At 50.4% G+C, this 20,977-nt stretch overlaps 4 protein-coding genes across 11 annotated transcripts in view; 1 reads left to right on the top strand and 3 right to left on the bottom strand.

Annotated features, from left to right (window-relative positions):
• Positions 1-6,249, bottom strand: part of RHOA (ras homolog family member A) — a 52,062-nt gene extending 45,813 nt beyond the window's left edge. Inside the window, exons 1-2 of one of the 2 annotated variants that reach the window (XM_019931668.3) lie at positions 6,041-6,249; positions 2,121-2,199 (exon numbers count right to left, since the gene is read on the bottom strand). The gene's annotated coding sequence lies outside the window, so the exon portion shown is untranslated. The remainder of the gene's footprint in view (positions 1-2,120; positions 2,200-6,040) is intronic. The other variant, XM_019931667.3, reaches the window with a different exon arrangement.
• Positions 6,250-6,435: 186 nt separating this feature from the next.
• Positions 6,436-10,030, top strand: TCTA (T cell leukemia translocation altered). Of its 4 annotated transcripts, none has more exons than XM_019931672.3 (4): positions 6,436-6,864; positions 7,170-7,272; positions 8,712-8,791; positions 9,409-10,030. In XM_019931672.3, exons 1-3 carry the CDS (start codon positions 6,642-6,644, stop codon positions 8,752-8,754), a joined length of 369 nt encoding a protein of 122 aa, XP_019787231.1. In that variant the 5' UTR covers positions 6,436-6,641; the 3' UTR covers positions 8,755-8,791; positions 9,409-10,030. The 4 variants fall into 4 exon arrangements, with proteins under 4 accessions (XP_019787231.1, XP_033720849.1, XP_073667220.1 ...); XM_033864958.2 differs by having other exon boundaries at positions 9,824-10,030; XM_073811119.1 differs by lacking the exon at positions 8,712-8,791.
• A 311-nt stretch (positions 10,031-10,341) lies between these two features.
• Positions 10,342-15,736, bottom strand: AMT (aminomethyltransferase). Of its 2 annotated transcripts, none has more exons than XM_033864956.2 (8): positions 15,019-15,736; positions 14,418-14,498; positions 13,107-13,238; positions 12,625-12,703; positions 12,190-12,335; positions 11,927-12,107; positions 11,382-11,537; positions 10,342-11,279 (listed from the first exon to the last, which is right to left on the bottom strand). In XM_033864956.2, exons 1-8 carry the CDS (start codon positions 15,130-15,132, stop codon positions 11,101-11,103), a joined length of 1,068 nt encoding a protein of 355 aa, XP_033720847.1. In that variant the 5' UTR covers positions 15,133-15,736; the 3' UTR covers positions 10,342-11,100. The 2 variants fall into 2 exon arrangements, with proteins under 2 accessions (XP_033720847.1, XP_033720848.1); XM_033864957.2 differs by having other exon boundaries at positions 14,418-14,521; positions 15,019-15,157.
• A 148-nt stretch (positions 15,737-15,884) lies between these two features.
• Positions 15,885-20,261, bottom strand: NICN1 (nicolin 1, tubulin polyglutamylase complex subunit). Of its 3 annotated transcripts, none has more exons than XM_019931666.3 (6): positions 20,069-20,261; positions 18,593-18,709; positions 18,230-18,343; positions 17,710-17,850; positions 17,290-17,394; positions 15,885-17,215 (listed from the first exon to the last, which is right to left on the bottom strand). In XM_019931666.3, exons 1-6 carry the CDS (start codon positions 20,198-20,200, stop codon positions 17,174-17,176), a joined length of 651 nt encoding a protein of 216 aa, XP_019787225.1. In that variant the 5' UTR covers positions 20,201-20,261; the 3' UTR covers positions 15,885-17,173. The 3 variants fall into 3 exon arrangements, with proteins under 3 accessions (XP_019787225.1, XP_004330976.1, XP_019787224.1); XM_004330928.4 differs by having other exon boundaries at positions 17,710-17,781; positions 18,593-18,769; XM_019931665.3 differs by having other exon boundaries at positions 18,593-18,769.
• Positions 20,262-20,977: the final 716 nt, after the last annotated feature.

Here is a 20,977-nt window from a genome sequence, read left to right on the forward strand (position 1 = left end):
CAGGGGACACGGGTTCGTGCCCCGGTCCAGGAAGATCCCACATGCCGCGGAGCGGCTGGGCCCGTGAGCCATGGCCGCTGAGCCTGTGCGTCCGGAGCCTGTGCTCCGCAACGGGAGAGGCCACAACAGTGAGAGGGCCGCGTACCGCAAAAAAAAAAAAAAAATGATGGTAAAATCTAAGCCCAACATACTAACTCCTATAGTTAAACAAACAAAAGACAAGAAAAGAAAATGAAAACAAGAAACACGTGTTCCTCCTATTCAGTCAGGCGGCAGTAAAGAAATTCATGTAACTTTAAGCTTCCTATTAAAATCTTCATCACTCTGAAAGCAAACGGTCACTATATAAATACAATGCACTGATATCCTGAAAGAAAAATATACTTGAAGAATCTACCAGAGTTAGAACAAGTATTTCCAACAAGGGAGAAAACTAATATGCATTGAGCATTGTACTCTTCACATATTATTTCATCTACAATTCCTATGAAATGGAAATCTTCATTTCACAGATGTAGGTGCTGAGGCTCAAAGAAATAAAATAACCTGCTTAAAGACAGACAGACAGATAGATACATAGATAGATAGACAGACAGACAGACAGACAGACAGGCAGGCAGGCAGGCAGGCAGGCAAGCAGGAGGCAGGCAGGCAGGCAGGCAGGAGGCAGGCAGGCACACTGTCTGGCAGAATTCTTTTGTAATTACAGGGCCATCAGCCTTTCTGGTGAAAGAAATCTGATGTAAGCAAACTTACAGAGCAAAAGCATAACCTTATTTTTGTTTTTAACTCAGTAATGTCAAAAATGAACAACTGAGAAAACAACTTTGAAATGCAGTCTGCCCTCTTTTAAGAGAGGCCATCAATCAAACCACCCTAATGCATCACTCGAACCTGCTGAAAGAATTTCAAGCCTCATGGAACTGCAACAGAGTATCACGCCCAGTGGTGCTAGACCAGTTGCTGTCCTATGCCCAGCAGTTGCACTGGGCTAATCTCTTGCCATGGATCATCAGTATTCCCTACCAGAATAAAAATGAGCAGCGCTATTAATGTTTTTGTGATTATTAACCCCTGACGTGCTTTCCACTTTCTCGTCAGTGATATTGAGAAAAGCACATGAAATGATTCAAAATGTTCATGTTTTTAGGAATAAAGACATTGTAAAACAAAGAAAAAACTACCTGAGGGCAGGGACCTTCTTTGTTTTCTTCAAATGTGTCCCAGAACAGCACCTGCATATAGTAACTACTTGTTCAATGAATGAATAATGACAAGCTAGCTTGGCCATTCCTTTTACGATGCCAACCGTTAAGTTCAAAGCCAACCATAAGTTCAAAGCCAACCAAAACCACTACCGTTATATGACTTCCCTGCCAGGTAGCCTATCTCATCAAATGAGAATATTCATACTCTTAACAGCTCACTTCTTTATATACAGAGGTCCCTCAGACCCAAGGAGAACAAGAAGTAGTAGTCAAAATGGTACCAAACCAGGATACTTACATGGTATCAATAAAATTAAGATGATTCTATTTCCTTTATTTGTAATCGGTTTAAAATATCTGAATAGCCCCTGGATGGGCTATTACACCTGCTCTTAACATTCCTCTCAATGCTGACTCCTCTGGTAAGAAGGATTGTCCTCCAATCCTCATTCTCTGGTTGAATTATTTTCTACTGATAATTAGACATACCCAAAGCACAGGCTGTGCACAAACTATAAGATGACCAAACTACTCTACAGAAAAAACAAAAACTTAAAGAAATTTAAAAACAGAAGAATTAAGATGGCAGTGATCCAGAAGCGAGAGAAGTATGTGTATAATATGGTAAATACATCTCCTTAAAGATTAAGAGGTTAGGAAATGTATCTTCATCTAAGAAGAAAAATATTGCTTAGAATAGAAATAGGAAGTTAGAGGAGTATCTTATAGAGAGAGGTTGGAAAATAAGACCAGAGAGAAAAGTTATGGAGTAAGATAACGATCTCAAGATTGGTGGAAAAGAAAATCATTAATAGTATTGCACCCACATTTCCTTAGAACTTACATTAATATATAATATATAATAATTATTTCTCTTCCATGGAGGAAGGGGAATGAAAGCTATTTACATACCTTACAAATGTGCTGCAAGACCCACAGCCTGTGTGGCAGAAGTTCTACAAAGTGCCTTGAACTTCTCAGATGAAAGGTACTATAAACACATTAAAAAAAAAAATCAGGAATTATGTCTATTCATTTCACAAAGAAAAAAACAAAAGCACAGGATGTAAAATGGGCTTGCCCAAAGTTCTGTTAAGTAATTCAGAATCCAGAAGGGGGAAAGGCACAGAATTTAATTTTTACTGACACAGCATAAAATTTACCACTTTTAAACGTTTTGGCCTCCTTCACTTAACAAAATGCACACTATCAACTTTATTTTCTGAGTATTACAAATTAATGTTGCCCTTTTAAAAGCAAAAATCAAAAGCAGATGAATCCTACGCAAATTAATTTCCCAACATTATAAACATTTAACACACAGCATTACAAACACACAGCAAAGTTAAAAGAATTTTACAGTGAACACCTGTATGCCTACCACCCAGCCTACCATGAACATCTGAATGACCTGCTTTATCAAATTACATTTCCTTTTTAATACAGGCATTACACAGAAATTAAAGACAACAGTCAGAAAATCAATGGATTCAAAAAACAGGTTGAAATCATTAGATTAAGGACATGAATAATATTAGGAAATCCTTCTGATACCTTTGTCAGAAATGGTCAGTATTAGTTTACTGTTTAAAGTCAAAATGGACTCAGATCTACCCCCTACTCTTGGTTAATGATTCTAATTGTTTAATATCAGATCGGATCATTATCCTGATTTTTTTTTTAAATCTGATGATTAAAAAAAAATCCAAAGAACTTCCCATGTCCTAAAAGGTCCTACATGATGTGGTCCCTGCCCACCTCTCTAATTTCATTTTACCTCCCACTTTTCCCTTCACTCCACTCCAAACTTATTTCATCGGCTGCTTATGTTCTCCTCTTTCCCTTTACTTGAATATTAAATAAGATGCTATCATAAATATGCTTAAGCACATTTACTTTACCCACCCACTTAAAAAAAAAAAATCAAGCTCAATCTGGTATCAACTGCAAACTGGCTCCAATTTAACAGAGTATCTCATATTTTGATGATTATTAGCTATAAACATGTATTCATAATCATCTGGAGGAAGTACCAATAAACTCAGACCAACACCCAGAATGAGTAGCTTCAATGTCTATCTGATTTTCAGTCACATGACTACCATAATTATGAGTATACAAGGACTTAATACTTCAGCACCACAGATTAAAAATGAATCACTTGAAATAAACACTTGAAATAGGAATTTTACAGTAATTACTAACTTTGTACTGAGAATTTTAATTTATTAATCTCACAAGTACTTAACAATGAGCATGTCCCCAAAGAGCAGACTATAGTGAGACACATTAACACAAGTTTAAAATTTGGTTATCTTAATGTGAAGGTACAAGCAAATAGTTCTACAGGCCAGGTGCATAAAGGAATAAACTTAAGTCGTAAGGGAAGACGAAATACCTTTAGGGACCTTTTAAAACTGCAAATATATGTGATTAAAATCCAGTGATTATGTACCATTTATCATTATCACTAGTAGCCACAATGCAATTAAACCCGAGGTGCTGTCTATAGAAGCCCAGCAAGCCCAAATTTGTGCTCTTACAAGTTGAAATATCAGTCTTTCTTCTGGCAAAGTTAACGTGACTCTCTCAGCTCCAGGACAATAAAGAAGGCCCAAAGTAGCAACCCACCTTCTCCAGTCACAGCGTGGACTCCACCCTATAGACAAGAAACACCTGAAGATCTACCTGTTTTTACTCTAATAACTTACACCCCCACATGACCAGGTTAAAGTTTTAAAAGGAGTTAACTGACAAACAAGGAATCAGGACTGAAAATACTCCAGCAAAACCACCACCACATACATATACACAGGAAACTATATTCTCAATATATACTGTTTCTCTCCATCCCACCTCAAATCAATAGTCAAAAGAGCCCACAGTTGCCCGATAACATCTTATCAGGGCCTAACTATGTTGGATTTGGAGCAGGGGAGTCTAGGCCTGCCTGTGGAAGAAGCTGGGTCCCTCAAGAAGACCAAAACACCTCACAGCAAGAACTAGCCCAAGCAGAGACCCTGTATATTCATTTACCTATTTCAATCAACTGCTGTAGGACCATCCAAATTACAGAAAGGAGAGTAAAAGCTTAAGAACTGAAATTTGCTTGGAAAAATTTTCAGATTCTCCCAATACATGAAAAATCAACAATACATAAATGAAGAAACAGTTGGAATAAGTTGAAAGTCCTGAATTTTAGCTGACTCTAAGCAAGCTGTTTGGGAGTACATGGAGAAGATCTTACAGTGAAAATAGTTCTGGCTGGCACCTGACTAGACATATGACCTTGGGAAATTTACTTAAGTCTCTGGGACTCAGTTTCTCATCTGCAAATGGGGTTGGACTACAAGTCCTAAAGATTCCTTTCAGGTCTAAAATTCTTGATCAGTGAAAAAGTCAGTGGATTCCTACTCTCTTCTTCCCTCTAGTACAGATATTTATGAGAACAGAGGCTATAAGTCTAGGACTAGACTGACTAAAACCAAGTTCCATCTTACATATATTTTTTGTTTGTTTTCTTCATCTTATATATTTTATGTCCCCAAGAGCCACTAGTGCTCTAAAAAAGTAAATAGAATTACTCAAGACAATTTATCAAAAGAGATCCCTCAAGTTATCCTTTACAATTAAGAATTAATCTTCTATTTCAGTCCAAACAATGTCACTTGTGCCAAATGCTCAAAGCAGCATCTCTCCCAATTTAGCCATGTCTAAAGTGACAATCAGGCAATGGTACATAAGCATTACACATCTGGGTGTGTGACACCAAGTGGCGGAAAAATTCTCACCACATACAACATTTAAAAGAATTTTTAAAGTATTTTTCCCCCTTCAGATCTGGCAGGAGTATAATCTGATCACACATCTGCAAGAAACATTTACTTCAATAAACTGTCTTAAACACAAAAAGAATCAAACGAGTTACCAACAGAAGTAAAAATTTAAAATAAGGATCATTAAGAAACACAAGTGAAACCAACTCTGGGAAAAAGAATGCCAACTTTCTATCATAAATTACTAAACATGGTTTTGACCAAATCAATTTGAGTGCAAATAGTACTATTTAGTGAACGTGTAACTGGATCCAACAGGTAACTAAGGACAGATGTCCAGGTGATTCCTAATCAAGGCAGTAATTTAGACTAAGCAAAATTGCAAATTAATACTTTATTTTGATGACACACAGTTTAAATCATGAAAAAGTGTTCCTTTCAACTGGAAAATTCCCTTCTTTTAAATACCGAAGAATTCTAACCCTTAAGATTTCAACACTATATTTTACTTACACAATCTCAAAGCATATTGCATTAAAAACGAAAATACCCAAAACATAACTGGACTTCACGCAGTATAAAACGGTGATTCATGTTTCATGTTAAACGTAAAAGCCAAAATGGAGTTGTAAAGAGTTTCTTTCCTATTTCAACTCCAACAGCCACGCGCGCTTCACAGGGGCCGGCTGCCCAGCAGCTCGTGGGGCCCAGCTTAGAGCCCCCGCCCTGCCCGGCGCGGCCCTAGGAGAGGAAGCGACAGGGACCGAGAGCTGGCGGGCGGCTTGGGCTCCAGCAGGCCTGGCCGGGCGGGGGAAGGGGCGCGGGAGGCCGCGGGGCGCGCTTCCGGGGACTGCGCGGGCGGGGCCGTCGCTTCTGGAAGCGGGGCCTGGGTCCCCGGCCTGGGGTCAGGGTCAGGGGCCAGGGTCCTGGTGCTGCCGGCCGAGAGCAGCAGGTGGGGCGCGGCCACGGCGGGGCGGCGGCTGGCGGGCGGCCGGAAGAGTGCCGGGCGGGCGGGCCCGGGGCACCGCGGCGCCAGGAGGGAACCCTCTCGCTCACCTCAGGCGACGACTCCGAGTCCGGCCTCTCCGCGCCGAGGACTCCCGTCCGCGACTCGCAAGCTCGAAGACTACGGCGGGTGGCTGAAGAGGCTGCGGCGGACTAACGAGAGAACCGACGGAGAGCAACGGGCGGGGAGCGCGAGAAAGCAAGAGCTGGCGGCGACGGCGGCGGGAGGGCGGGGAGAGACGTGCGCGCCCCCGTGTGCCCAGCGGGCTCGAGCCGGCCCCAGTCGCGGCCCCGCGCACGCGCGCGCACTCCCTGCTCAGCCACGATTGCTTAGGAGCGTGTCCACACCCTAAAAGCAAGACTCTTAACCAATCATTGCAGCCGCGAGGGGCATCATGGGAACTCCTGGGCTATAAAAGACCTGGTTGCTATTTTATACTCCTCGAGTCACTCCTCCTTTAAGCAGGGTGGGGCTAGGTGCGCGTGCGCGGTTTTAACACTCCTCCCCAAACTGCCAACTCTTCGCGCAAGCGAGGTAGACGCGCCTTCCGTGGGCTTACGCGTGCGCACTAGCGGACCTGGCTCCGGAAGACCAGACGCCTGCGCAGTGGGGACTACGGTGACAGTCCCCTGGCTGGGACGCCGGCCAGTCATGGCGGAGCCTTGGTCTGGGCAGTCCTTGCAGGCTCTGCCGGCCACGGTGCTGGGCGCTCTGGGCGCCCTCGGCAGCGAGTTCCTGCTGGAGTGGGAGGCGCAGGACATGCGCGTGACCCTCTTCAAGCTGCTGCTGCTTTGGTTGGTGTTAAGTCTCCTGAGCATCCAGCTGGCGTGGGGGTTCTACGGGAGTACGGTGACCGGGCTGTATCACCGGCCAGGTGAGACGATCCACCAACTTCCGTGGGCCGGCCACCCCCTCCCCCACCGACTGTACCTTTGGGCTCCCCAGAACCCTCCCCAGACTACCAGTGGGTCCCCTGAGAACCTCATCACAACTTAACGCCGTACCCTGACCCATGTCAACATACCATTTCACGCCAGAAACCCCACCAGTCCACCCGTCACATATAAATTCCTTTCAACCCCCGTCAGACAATACCACTAGTCCCTTAGGGCCTCCACTACACTCTCCATCAAACAATACCACTGGCCTCTAACCTGACCTGGGCTGATGCCTGCTCAGATACCCACCCCCAGCTTGCTGCAGCTCTGGATGTGTTCCTGCCCCCAGGTCTGGGCGGCCAGAACGGATCCACACCTGATGGCTCCACGCATTTCCCTTCCTGGTGAGTAAATCTACTCCTATGTCTACCCCATGCTTAGCAGGCAGAGGCCACCCCTGAGCTGAGGACAGGGGAAGGGAGTTCTCAGGGTAGGAGGCCACCAGCTTTGCAGCAAACCCCAGGGTCTGCACTAGAGCTCAGGCTTCAAGTGACATCGATGTCTGAACAGCCCATCTGTATGCTGTTCAGTAACCTGTGCGGTGGGTGGCATTATTGTCACAATTTCAGAGATGTAGTGGCAACTGCACTGTAAGAGATGTAGAGATTCCACTGCACTGTAAGCCCCTCAGTTGGAAAGGCAGGAGCCTCTGTCCTTAGTGCACTGACTGAACTCATCAGATCAGCCTTCTAATCTGTAAAACATGAACTCACTAATCAGAGCATTCATTCAGTTGATCTCTGAGCTCCTACCACATGGCAGGGGCCACACTAGGTCCAGAGAACAAGAACAACCCAGGCCCTGCTCACAGGTGGAACCAGAGATTTAAAAGGGGAGAGCAGAACCTAGTGGCAGGGCAGGAATAAAGGCGCAGATGTAGAGAACGGACTTGAGGACACGGCGGGGAAGGGGAAGCAGGGACGAAGTGAGAGAGTAGCATTGACATATATACACTACCAAATGTAAAATGGATGGCTAGCGGGAAGCTGCTGCATAGCACAGGGAGATCAGCTCAATGCTTTGTGATGACCTAGAGGGGTGGGACAGGGAGGGTGGGAGGGAGGCTCAAGAGGGAGGGGATATGGGGATATAAGTATATATATAGCTGATTCACTTTGCTGTACAGCAGAAACTAACACAACATTGTAAAGCAATTATACTCCAATAAAGATATTTTAAAAAATTTTTTAATAAATAAAAGGGGAGGGCAGCAGTGCAGAGGCAAGGGTCATCAGAGCTGGTATCTTCCAAGTCAGACACCTAAGCTGAGGGCAAAGGCTAGGGGTGTACCAAGCAAAGAGAATGGACAGAACAAGGCCTAGAGGCAAGAACAAGGGTGACATATTGGAAGGATAGACAAGGCTGTGACGCTGGAGCTCAAACATAAAGGCATGAAGGGACCTGGAATACCCTATCCCAAGTCTCAAGGAGCTATTGGACTCAGCAAAGCCATGGCCTGACCGAATTTGCTTTTATAACTGCCTGCTTTATGGCAAATAGGTAAAGGTGTCCAATAGAGAGGGCAAGAGGCCAATTAGGAGGCCTGCCACTGCACAGGTTTCTGTCCTTGGCAACTGGCGAAGGATGGGAGCACCATTCACAAAGTGGAGAAGCAGGAGGAAGAATAAGTCTGCAGGGGAAAGTGATGGACCCAGTGAGGGCTGTGGAAGCTCAGCAGAGAGGTCTAGGTTATAGTGTGGCCTTACTGAGCCCAGCTCAGCCCCCACAAGGGGACTGTTATGCTGTCCGCGGAATAACCCCTCTTCTCTTCTATCACTTTCAGGGAAACAGCAGCAAATGAACCTCTTAAAACCCACAGAGAATAAGGGAAGGCAGCAGAGGGGTCTCCAGGAACATCACGAGGTCTGCTGGCTCCCATACTGGGTTCTGCTGCTGCCCAGACCCCAGGGACGACTGCAGCGGGGGTAGAGGTTGGGGGCAGGGAGTATGCCAGTGCTTGCAGGGCTGGGCCTCCACTGCCCTTGGTCTTGCCTCCAGCAGCCCCAGGCATTGGGCCAGTAAAGAGTTTGCCTGTACCCTGATCTGGGTGGCTTAAGGAGAGAAGGCATGCTTCTCCTTTCAGGGGTCAGCTCAGAAGCCTCTGGGTTGGGGAGGGCAACAGTCCATTTTCTGTCTTGGCTTTTTCCTGTTCCTCTTCCCATCCCCCTGGGATGTGACCCTGTAGAGATTTGTCCCTGGGAGGAAGCCTGAGGTTGACCAGCTCTGAGATTTGTAAGGCAGGTCTGTTTTCCCCTAAGCCTGGGGTTTCCTTTATTTGGTTTTGCTTTGTTGGCAGGGACCCAGGGAATCCTGGCCTGGACGCAGCCTTATATTTTATGGTTACTTAGCTGGCCATTCAAGTATAAGACAGTGGACACCAAACACCCACCTCCTTTGGCTCATCCTGAGCTCTCCAGGTGTGAGTCAGGCTATATAAGTTGTCTTTTCATTGTACTCATATTCCTCTTAACCCCTCCCAGAAGGAAGCTGGGTACCTAGAAGTGGCTGAGTCCCAGGGGTGAACTCCCATCTCCACTGCTTAAGTGCCTGTGGGGTTGTGGATCTGTACCCTGCCCCTCAAAGGGACATACTGAGCTGTTTAGTGCAAAGCGGCCCCATCGTGCCCTGCAGCCTCACCACTTCCCATCTTGACCTGGAACCAGAGGAGCTTCGTTCTAAGAGCCCACAGGCTAGGCAGGCCTGCCACTTCCACAGTGAGCCAAGGGAACTTACAAAGGTATAAGTGGCAAACACCAGTTCCTGAAAGCAGTGTGGCCCTAGACCTGCCTGCTTCCCTGATGGACATACTTCTGCCTGCTTCTGCTGGGCCAACAGCTACCTCAATGTCCCACTGCTTCCTTCCTCTCTGTTAAATGTCACATTTCCATCTGGCAGCCTTTGCCTAGGCTGTCTTTGCAGAGTGCACTGGAGTAGGACTATGCTGAGCTCATGCACGAGTACTCCGGAGTATCTTCTGGCTGGTGGGATGATGGTTCTGCAGCCCCAGGCCTACCCACTGACAACAAACACCACACTCAGAATTGGTCCCATATTTCACCCCAGGCTCAACTGAGGATGTGGCTTATTAAACATGGAAGTGCATCAGCTGTGTGGTTATTGACAGGACAGTGTGCACGCACAGGGGAAACTGGAGAGGGAACACCCTGGGGGCTGTTGCCCCTGAGCACCCAGAATACAACTTGCAGAGGTGGAGAGGTGATGCCATCTCCCTGGAGGAGCAGTGGTGGTGCCCAGTAGGGGCACTCTCCCCTTTAGTTTTTATAGACCTGCCCCTCTCAAGGGGAACCCACTCTGAGTCTGGGCCAGGAAGGCAGGCATTGGACTGGCACCCTAGGAACCCTGTGGACAGAGAACAATGAAGCTAGAACTGTAGCAAGCAAGAAGGAAGGAAGCTCATTTAATGTTTTATTTTCTTTAGGGGTCAGTGGAGTCCAGTAATAAGTCCCAGGGACGGAGGTCAGCCCAGGATAAGGCAAGTCTGGGAGGAGGCCCAGCCTGCCCTACAACAGCCCTGGGGCTCAGAACAGGTGGTGAGCCTGGCATGGCTGGCTGCTGGGCAGCAGGCTGGGCCAACTGGAGAATGTGGAAGAATGAGTCCATGCCCCCCTCAGCCATCCCCAAGTTTACACACGGGCACCACAGCCCTACTAGGCCAACCCTCTGTGAGCCAGGAATCATCCCTGCCCAGGAAGAGGCAACAGTTTGAATTCATGGAAAGTGAACCAGAGGAGGTAGCCGGCACTGCCCAAGGTAGTGACCCTTTGCAGTGTGAGAAACCGTGGTGAGGTAGGTTGGGCAGGCTTTCTCCTCCCCCTAAAGGTGAGCCTTTGCTCCACAGGCAGCACCTGGCAGAGTGGAAGGGCGAGGTGCCAGAACTGATGCTTCTCCAGCAGGCAAGAGTGGGGTAAATGGGACCGTGGGCTGGCCCGTCACTCAGAAATGGGGTCTTGAAGTTGCAAGTGGCACAGGATGAAATGGGAATAGGTGGTGTGACCCCGTTACCCAGACAACCAGTACCAGCCTCCACCTAGCCACCCCAAGTGTGTTCTGCCTCAGCTTCCTGACAAACCCCTTGTACAAACCCCTAGCCCCTTGTACAATGCCCTCCAGGGTAAGGCTCCTGGAGGAGAGGGCCCTGCTCCAAGTCATCCTCACTTAAGGGTATAATAGTTTGTGGGCACAAAGGGCATCTTGCTGACCATGGCCATCTGCTGCTTTCGCCGCACCTCTACCAGCAGCAGGGTACCTGGCCGACTGTACTCACAGGGCACATAACCCATCGCCACATTCTTCTTTAGGCAGGGTGAGGGGCAGCCACTGGTCACAGCACCTGTCCAGGCAGACGCCATGTGTCAACACCACCCTGCCAGCCCAGGGTCCCCACCCTCCTAGGGAAGAGACAAGGGCTCTCCAACTTCCCTGGTCAACCTACCAAGCACGGTACCCTCCGTACTCAGGATGGGGTTGTGCGCCCGCACAGGAGCCCCCTCACACATTAACCCCACACGCCTCCGCTGCACCTTGCCCTTCAGCTGGGGAACAATGACTGAGGCTCCTGGGAAGTCCATAGCAGCTCGGCGGCGCTTCCCTGGAACATGACACATCAGATTTAAGCCAGAGTCCGTAGGACCCCTGACTACAGGAGGTCCTAGTGACAAGGAACCCAAGTGACATCTATCCAGCATCAAGGCCCCTTCGCTCAGGCTGCCCCTAGACCCCATTCCTCCCCTGCAGTGCAGTCAGCCATCCACCTACTGACCCCTGGTCTTGGAGGCCATGCTCCCCACCTCAGCTTGCTGAGGGTCCTCAGTATCTATTGGGCAAAGCCACTGTGGTATCTTCAGGAAATGAAGGCTCAGGGAGGCTGTGCCACTTGCTCCAGGCTACACAACCTTGGAAGCAGTCCTGGGTTGGCTGGTCTCATCAAGGGTCACTCCAGCCTTCAGGATCCCCTCCCTGAGTGCTAGCCCAGCTTACCCAATGTCCAACTGAGGCTGCCTTCCACAGGTGTGGTGTGTTCATCAATGTCGTTCCCATACAGGCAGAGGCCTGCCTCCAGGCGCAGGCTGTCCCGGGCCGCCAGACCTGCCAGCTTCACCTCTGGGTTTTCCAACAGAGCTGTTGCCAGGCGGACTGCCTCCGCGGCGAGCACCGAGATCTGCAAGGGACACCAGGGAGCAGATGGGCTGCTGGCCCGAGTCCTATGCCCTGCACTACCCTGTGCCCACTTCTTGACAAACCTCCACACCATCCTCTCCTGTGTAGCCACAGCGGGTCACACGGCAGCCAGACACGCCAAACACCTCCATCACAGCACTGGTCATGAAGGGCAGTTTCCTCAGATCATCTGCCACGCCAGCCTGTAGCACCTGGGCCGCAGTGGGGCCTGGGCCCAGGGAGCCAATAACCAAGTGTCCAGGTCCTGGTGCCCCAGAAAGCTGGATCACAGCCCTTAGGGACCAGAACAAGCCCTGAGCAAGCCCCACTCTGCAGGTGGGAGAAGATGCTCTTGCCCACAGCCCATGGAGCCTTGTGGCAGGTAGAAGGAGGGCATGATACCAAACTTAGAATTATGGTGCACCATCCTCACCTTCCCCCGGCACAGCCTCTCTGCCAAGCAGTAGAGGAAACCTGGAAGGCAAAGTTCAGCTCCAAACCCAGCCTGGCCCACTTACCTTGCAGGGCTAGCAAGGCATTATCCATCACCTCCAGGCCCACATCGTTGCCCATGTTCTGAAGCTCCCTAACCTTGTCCTGAAAGGAAAGAAATACCACATTTGCTCTGGGACCCCTTACTGAGCACCTGGTGCTGCAGAGCTCGGCAGAGTAGGCTGGTTCCCGTCTTAACAAGGTCATATAACTACTAAGTGGTAGGGATGACTCATGCCCAGGTCTGCCAGCTCTAACACCAGGCTCCAGCCTTCCATCCGCACCAGAGGATCCTCACTTAGGGGCCAGGATCAGCTTCACCTCCCCACCTCCCCCACTTCCCCACCACTGAAACTTAGCATGCTCCAGGGAGGGCCCGCTCTGGCCCACTGTTCTTTCAAAGAGCCATTGTCTGAGCTCCTTATCCATTCCAGGTCTGTCCTGGAAAACAAGGATGCTGCTCTGTGAACAAGGAGGACAGGGTACCTGGGACACAGAGGGGCTATACCTGCATGAGGGTCAGGTCCTTTTCCCAGCAGCCAGCATTGGACACCACATACAGGTGTCCCTCAGAGGTGTTGGTCACAATCAAGTCATCTAAGATGCCGCCAGCCTCATTGGTAAACAGCGACAGTGTTCCCTAGCATCAAAGTGGAGCATCATTGCCTCCAGGTCCAAGAGGCCAAGGTCAAGTGTGAGTCAAACACGCCCCTGGGCCCACTCAGCCACCACAAACTCATGAACCCTCGTGAATAGAGCTGAGGGGTGGTGGCAGTGCAAGAAGCAAGGCTGGGTCAGCCCAGGCCCCTGCACAAGCCCAGGGTTTTTGATCCTCATACACTGAGAAAGGTTTCACCTCTTCCCCACCTTGGGGGACACCTCCCTGATCTGGTGGGGCCTCTGCACCCCTCCCCATTTAGTACAGAGAGCCCCTCTCACACTTAACCCACCATACCTAGGACTTGATGCTTCGTCCCACCCAGACCTAGGACAACTCAGTCTGTGCTCCAAACCCCAGGACAGAAGCTTCAAAGTCTATGGGAATTCCCTGGTGGTCCAGTGGTTAGGACTCGGCACTTTCACTGCTGAGGGTGAGGGTTCAATCCCTGGTTGGGGAACTAAAATCCAGCATGGCCAAAAAAAAAAGCAGCAGCAGCAGCTTCAAAGTCTATCTTGATGACCCCATGTGCTCCACAACAACCCTCTATAACACTGAGGTTGGCTGGCCTCAGCCTCCCCACTGGATGGACAGTATAAGAAGAGCCTGAGGTTAAGAGGTCACATGAATCACCTGGGGATCTTGTTAAAATGCAGGTTCTGATTCAGCAGGTCTGAAGAACTGGCCTGAGAGTGTATCCTAACAAGCTCCTATGTGACGATGAGGCTGCTGGTTTACAGACTACACTTTCGTTTTTCTTTGGCCGCACAGCTTGTGGGATCTTAGTTCCCCAACCAGGGATTGAACCCAGGCCCTTGGCAGTGAGTGCACAGAGTCCTAATCCTAATCACTGGACCGCCAGGGAATTCCCAGGACTACAATTTAAATTGCAAGGGGTTAAGCAGCATGGAAGTCACAGAACAGGACGTGAACCTGGGTTTCTGGCCTTCCAGCTTGATGTGGTGGGGATGGGATAGGACCCTCCCTGCAGATGGCTGGGTGTCTGGACATGACTCAGGGACTCTGTCCCCCAAGAACGAAAGCCCTGAGAAACTGTGTCTGATCCATCTCTGTGCCCCCAGGCCCGAAGCAGGGACTCAGACTGGTTTGCTGGCTTATGACTAAGAACACTCATTGAGCAGAAATAAAAGAGAGGCCCACCTGGTTTGGCTTTAGCTCTGCAATATCTCCAACCACTAGACTTTCCATCAGCTTCACCCGGTCATGGCCAAATATCTTGGTCTGGGAAAGAGATCAAAAAGCCTCTGGAAAGCCACGGGGCTAGGAGGCATCCTCCCTGCCACCCACAGCACTCTCCAATCCAGCCAAAGTGCCTGACTAGTCTTTTGGTTCTGCAAGTGGCAGAAGCCCTACTTTCTGACTCCCCCACACCCGCCAATACAGAAGAGATGCACTCAGGGAGGTTAGGGAACTTGAAAGGGCCCAGCACCTTCCTGAAATACCCCCTTTTCCAAACCAATACCTAGGACAGTGGATGACAATGAGTGGCAGCCCTGGAAAACCCAGGACGTTGAGGCACTCCACTAAGTGGGAGCAGGCTAGAGAGATAAGACAGGAGATGATCAAGAGACCCTCTGAGTCAGTTTACTGAGGGCCATAGTACATTACACCCTTGAGACCTCCAACTCTTCTGAGAGGGCTGCCCTTGGAATCCAGCTCCCAGCAAAGAAAGCTGAGGGTTGCACCATTGTGGACGGAGAGGAAGCCCTGGCCTGGCAATCAGTGCACTCCCCTGGCTCACCTGCAGCATGTGGGATACGTCAAAGAGCGAGCAGTGCCGGCGTGTATGCAGGTGTGAGTCAACGTGGCTGTCCCGGTACTGCACAGGCAGATTCCAGCCTGCGAATGCCACCATCTTCCCGCCATGAGCCAGGTGGAAGTCATAGAGTGGTGTCCTGCGGAGCACGTCCTGCGGGCGGCCGGGCTCAGTGCCACCAAGGCCCCAGGCCCCAGCCCTCTTCCTCCCCCACCCTCCAAGACTGGCACCACAACCCAGCACCCTCTATCCCACCTGTGCACTACTGAGAGAACGGCGCAGGGCCGAGGGGAGCGCCTGGAGACACGAGCCCAGACGGGACATCATGCTCCCAGCCCGCTGCATTGTTGCCCGCAACGGGTGCAGCCGACGCACAGAGGCCACCACTCTGACAGGCACGCTGGGAGATGTAGTCCAAGCCCTGCTTAGATAGGTCTCTCCCCCGCCCAGGGGATCAGAAGAGGGAGTGGGCAGCCCCAAGGGCAGACGCAGCTTTAGAGCACACAGTGCATTGACTCCCAGCTGCAGGGAAATAGCCCCGGGCGCTTCCATCTGATCAGGGCAGATTGGGCGGTTGGAGCCAGTTAAGCCACTCAGAAATAGAGCTGGGGGCTAGACCTCCCCCTGCTGACTGCCCTGCCTCCAAAGGGCCAAAGTTCTGCAAAGGGCTGAAAGGCCTGAATCACCAGTTTAGGACAATAGGAGTGTAAGGTCGCATGGGGGGAGGGTAAGGGGTGGAGAGGGCACAGGAGGGTGGAGTCAGCCCGGCAGGCAGAGTGCCACAGTAACCTGGCCTCATGTGAGGGTCTCCAGCTCTCTCGCCGGGCAAACGTAGGCAGCGGGCACAGTGATGCATTCCACAAGTATTTATTGATCTTGCTGCACACTAGGCCCTGTGCTGGGGACAGAGCTGTGCAGGAAGCAGGGTCCCTGCCATCCCAGGGACCTCCCCCCTCACTCACATACACACTGAGAGCTGCTACTCCCTGAGCACAAGACTGATCATTACCCTCTTAGCAAAAGCTGAATGGGGCTTAGTAAATGACCCTGCAGGCAGATACCACCTACAAGAACTCTGATAGGTGACATTAGAAGGTGGCCACCAAAAAGTGGCTGCCCTTCCCCTAGAAAGCTGTTGAGCCACACAAACATCCAATTTTCCAGGTCCAACACATGTTGCAGTACTGCCTCATAACAGCCCTCAGAAGCAAGCCAGGAAAAAACAGAGAGAAGCAGGATTTTCTCATAAGGAGCAGCAGCCTGTCTTATTCAGCTGCTGGCCTGGGGTTGTAGAAAACCTCAGCCTCTTAAAAGACACCAATGAGAACCCTCACCTGGCCCCCACCACCACCACCGAGGTTGATCTCTCATCACACTGAGCGTGGCTCTTAGATGGGGGCAACTGGAAGAGGGACAAGATGCGCTTTGGGCTCTGTCAGATGGCAGACAGGTCCCAGGACTCATTTTCAGGCCCCAGCCTTGCCCAGGGCACCTGCCCAGACCCGATGGATGGGGGCAGACCCATTTGAACACACATCCAGGAGCCAACTCAGGCACCAAGGGACTCAGGCTGCCCAAATTCCCAGCTTTGTGTGGCTCCCTAGGCAAGCAGCAGAAGAGTTTAGATAGGAATTTTCTTTTTGTGGGCATAATACAAAGGGAAAGAAGACCATTAGGGGGCGCAGAAGGCAAAACGCGGCTCCTGTTTCTCCTTCAAGCTTCCAAACTACGACTGCCAAGTTATAGCAGTCTTCCAAGGCTAGACAGAGCAGGTTCTAGTAGGTTACCCCAGCCTACTACACTCAGGGTGAGGGAGCAGGCAGAAGACAGGAATGTTCATGTTGGCATGGGAGACAGAGGGCACAGGGGGATTCTTAGGAATAGAACTGGAGTGTTTTTAGGAAGGGCGAAGGAGGAGGTTTGGGTTGCAGTCAGGTGAGGACAGAGTGTATCCCCTCCAGGAGTTCATGCTAAAGCAACACAGTGAGCCCCCAAGAATCTTGACTCTGTGAACGTGGTCCTGACAGAATGCGCATGCAGGCAACACTCGGAATGCACAGGGACAGCACTTCAGCCTCTGATGGCCCAAGCTGGGCCTGGATGGGCACGGAAGGCCAACGTCTTGACTAAGGGCCACAGCTCAAGTGTAGGAGAGCAAGTTCAGGTCATAACAGCCATCCACCTGCAACACAAAAGACCATCAGATCTGATCCATTCAGGCCAACGGGAGCCAAGCAGAGGGAAGCGATCACTCACATCAAAGCGGCCGATCCTTGTGGAGGTATGACTGGCCCGGATCATCTCTGTCAGCGCCCACATCTGCTGTACCTCGGATGATACCCTGCTGGGGTCTGGGAGACCCTGCTCCAGAAGGAGGGGTCAGTGGCCATGGGTCTCTCCCCAGCAGTGCCCTTATAACTCCAGATAGGCCAAGTTGGGCTATGGGGCCCTCCAGCTGACATTCCCAGATGACTTGTGAAACATGAGGATGGGGCCTGATGTGGAGTAGGTGGCCCGGCCCCACACAGAGATGCCTCAAATCCCAGGAGGAAGGTGCACAGAGTGAACGAAGGTCCCTGGGTCCAGCCCCAGATTCTTGCAGAAAGGGGTCCCCTTGGGCCTGTGCTGGACACCAGAGCTGTTCGCACATGGTTCTTAGCCAGGGTAAGGGCTTACCTCAAGAAGGGGAGCAGGCTGCTCACAAGGCACTGGGTGCGAGAGCCACTTGGGGAAGGTCATGGAAGGGCTCTGCAAAGCAAAGGCATACTGCCCTGAGGCGGGCAGAGTAGGAGAGACCTGGAACCAGATCCCAAGGTCCTGAAGGCAGAGAGAAGGGCCCCTGAGCCCCAGAAACTGGGAAAATCCCGTTTAGGTCCCAGGGGCAGAAGACTACCTAAGCTCTTCTGCTATGCAGAAGGAAGCCCCACGAAGACAAGGAGCAGAAGTATATCTGGGTACCTGAATGTTCCAGATCTGAAAAAGGCAGGTAGCCCCAAAGGTCAGGGGATATGGGGACGTGGCCTCACCTCTTATCATGAACTTCCAGCATTCCCACCTGGCTAACTTCCATGAAGGACTCCTTCTGAGTCTCCCCATCCTTACCTATCCACTCCCACCTGTACCCCCAGGCCTCCCAGCCATAGCTAGGAGCCTCCTGGAGAAAGGGCCAGCAAACAGCTCTGAGCTAGTCACTTACCTTTGGTCCCTGTTTGTAGATCTGCAGCTCCTCCACCGTGAAAGACAACCACAGTGGTGATGGCTGTCGCAGAATCAGGCGTAGTTCCAGTACTTTGCCCATGTCACACAGCATCTGACACATACACACAAGGACCCACCGAGGCCCCAGCTCACTGCCCAGGAGCCAACCAGCAATGAGCCAAGGTGCTTCCTCCCCAGGCCTTTGAGAAGGAAACAGTAGTTCCTCCAAGGCACTTGCCCAAGAACCACAATTCAGGCCAACCTTGCCTGCCCCTCTTCCCTCATGGTATCCTGGCCCAATCCCCAGGCCTCTTGTGAGCCCTCATCTGGGCTGCCCTGGCCATGCTGAGTCCCAGCTGACCTGGTGCTTGAACAGCGATACATACTCCTGAGCTCCCTCCTCACTGTGTGGGTCAGGCATCAGGCAGTAGTCCCGAAGGCAGGTCACCCACTTGGCTGGAGTGTGTGTTGAGGTGTGCTGGCGAACACGGATGGTCAGAAAGGCTGTGTAGTAATTCTTAAACATGATCTCCTGCAACTAGGGCACACACAACCCACCACAACAAATCACACCTAGGCCCCGGGCCTGATGGGTTCAAAAGCACCATCTCTTCCTCCACTTAGGAATGTACTCTTCTACCAATCTAACAATATCAACAAGAATCCACTGGGGCCCAAAGAGATTTTGCCTTCCTAGAACTCACAGTCTAAATGAGCATGTCATGCAAACCATGACCTCGGATCTTGCTGCATGTCCAAGATGCTGGGAGTGGTCAGAGCCCTAACTCTAGATGAATCAGAAAATGTACAGATGAGTTCATCAAGTGGACCATGAAAGGTAGAAACTGTAAAGTAGCATAAACAAAGGAACACCAAGGGGTGACAGGACCTGGCATACCCCTGGAACAGAGAGTGGTTCAGCCTAGCTAAAGCAGTTCTCATCACTGGATACTCATCAGAATTACTCAAGGAGGGAATTCCCTGGTGGTCCAGTGGTTAGGACTCGGTGCTTTCACTGCCAGGACGCAGGGTTCGATCCCTGGTCGGGGAACTAAGATCCCACCGTGGTGAGGCCAAAAAACCCCAAAACAACAGCAACAAAACAGAATTACTCAAGGAAAAAAAATTTTTTTTTAATATAAGTGTACAGGCTCCACCCCAGACCTACTGAATCAGATTTCCAGGGTTGGGCCCTGTAATGAAGTCTCCCAGCTTAGAGTAAGCAACAGCTTGGGGTAGAACCACACACTACAGGACAAAATGCCTGGGGCCGAGAGGCAAGTAGGGCAAAGACACAGAGTGGCTCTGAATGCCAGGCCATTAGAAAGTGGACTCTGTCCTCTGTGTTGAGGTCTTGCAGTGTCCAGTCACCCTGCCAGCAGATGTGGAAGGGCAACTGGAGACTGGAAACTGGAGCCACTGGGAAGACCCTGATGAGGGATGATTTGAACCTGACCTCCAGCAGGGACTGTAGGAATGGGCAGGAGGCAGGTTTGGGGGTAACTCATTGTCTAATGATACCCAGTCAGTGGCCAGGGACAAAACGACCTCTCACCTCTATTAGGTTCAAAACTATATTTCCAGCACCTAGCCTACTATCTCGGCACTTCCGTGTCAGCGCCATTCTGGGCATTGGGGAGAGACGTTGAAGAGAACAGAAGAGGAAGCTGCATTCTAGTAACTGTGTGTTAACTGAAGGAATAAATAAATGTTTAACTGATTCATTTGGGCGAGGTACTGCAGAGGCTTTCAGTAAACGATTAAATGGCTGGGACACGCCCGAGTTCCCAGATAAGCCCCGCCCAGGAGCCCCGGTCGCGCCCACTTGCTTGCTCACCTCGAAGGGCGCGACGCTGGGGAAGGTGACATCGATGACCAGCACGCCAGGCCGGCCTTGGGAGGTCCGCACGTCGCCCACCTGCAGGGCCACGGTACCTTTCACATGACAAGGGACCGACACGCGGGACATGGTGGCAGCGGCCGCGACCAAGTAAGACCAATGGTCTTTCCCGGCGTCCCCAGCCGGGCCCCAAGAACTACAACTCCCGAGAGGGCTCGCGCTCGGCCATCCCAGCCAATCACCGATGCTCGGGGCGGGCCCGGATTCGGAAGTGCCTGCGGAAGTGCTCCTTCAGCCAATCACCGAGCGTGCCTTAGAGAGCCACCAGGGACCATGCCCAGAAACGGCCTAGCCGTTCTGCATCCAGTTAGTGCTGAGCCTTATAGGTTCCCTGAAGTCTCAGTCGGTTACTTCCTCTGTGCAGGGCGGGCGTCAGTTAAAGCGCATAAAGCCATGACCGTGAATGAGCATAGTGTCTGGACGACACTGGTTGCAAAAATAGATATTAAGCCTTTTTTTACGTACGCGAAGGATTTGAAGAGATAACTCACAAGAAAAGATAAATAGCCATTATGCCCATGAAAAGATGCTTAACATTATTATTCATCAAGGAAATACAAATTAGAACCCCACACACCCACTAAACAGACTAAAATTAAAAACTGACAAAACTGTGGAACGCTCATGCGTTGATAATTTCCTGCCACTTTGAAAAGCAGTTTGGCCATTCTTTAAGAACTAAATTTATACTTAAAACATGATCCAGCCATTGCACTCCTAAGTATTTACCCAAGAGAAATGAAAGCATATGTCCATCCAAGGACTTTATTCGTAATAGCCAAAATTTGGAAATAATCTAGGTGTCCAACAGATGAACAAATGAACAGATTAGCTAGTTGTGTATCC

The sequence above is a fragment of the Tursiops truncatus genome, chromosome 10 (assembly GCF_011762595.2).
Source record: "Tursiops truncatus isolate mTurTru1 chromosome 10, mTurTru1.mat.Y, whole genome shotgun sequence".
NCBI classification, from domain to species: domain Eukaryota; kingdom Metazoa; phylum Chordata; class Mammalia; order Artiodactyla; family Delphinidae; genus Tursiops; species Tursiops truncatus.

Excerpts from the sequence above, each read along its gene's own strand:
- AMT (XM_033864956.2), bottom strand. The coding sequence starts at position 15,132 with ATGGTGGCATTCGCAGGCTGGAATCTGCCTGTGCAGTACCGGGACAGC. Across the intron at positions 12,704-13,106 it reads AGGACCTGACCCTCATGCAG|GACAAGGTTAGGGAGCTTCA; the intron begins GTATAGCCCCTC and ends CTTTCCTTTCAG. Across the intron at positions 12,336-12,624 it reads TGCCTTGCTAGCCCTGCAAG|GCCCCACTGCGGCCCAGGTG; the intron begins GTAAGTGGGCCA and ends CCCTGGGCCCAG.
- TCTA (XM_019931672.3), top strand. The coding sequence starts at position 6,642 with ATGGCGGAGCCTTGGTCTGGGCAGTCCTTGCAGGCTCTGCCGGCCACG. Across the intron at positions 6,865-7,169 it reads CGGGCTGTATCACCGGCCAG|ATACCCACCCCCAGCTTGCT; the intron begins GTGAGACGATCC and ends ATGCCTGCTCAG. Across the intron at positions 7,273-8,711 it reads TCCACGCATTTCCCTTCCTG|GGAAACAGCAGCAAATGAAC; the intron begins GTGAGTAAATCT and ends TATCACTTTCAG.
- NICN1 (XM_019931665.3), bottom strand. The coding sequence starts at position 20,200 with ATGTCCCGCGTGTCGGTCCCTTGTCATGTGAAAGGTACCGTGGCCCTG. Across the intron at positions 18,344-18,592 it reads TATCGCTGTTCAAGCACCAG|ATGCTGTGTGACATGGGCAA; the intron begins GTCAGCTGGGAC and ends TGTATGTGTCAG. Across the intron at positions 17,395-17,709 it reads AGCCTGCTCCCCTTCTTGAG|GGTCTCCCAGACCCCAGCAG; the intron begins GTAAGCCCTTAC and ends CTTCTGGAGCAG.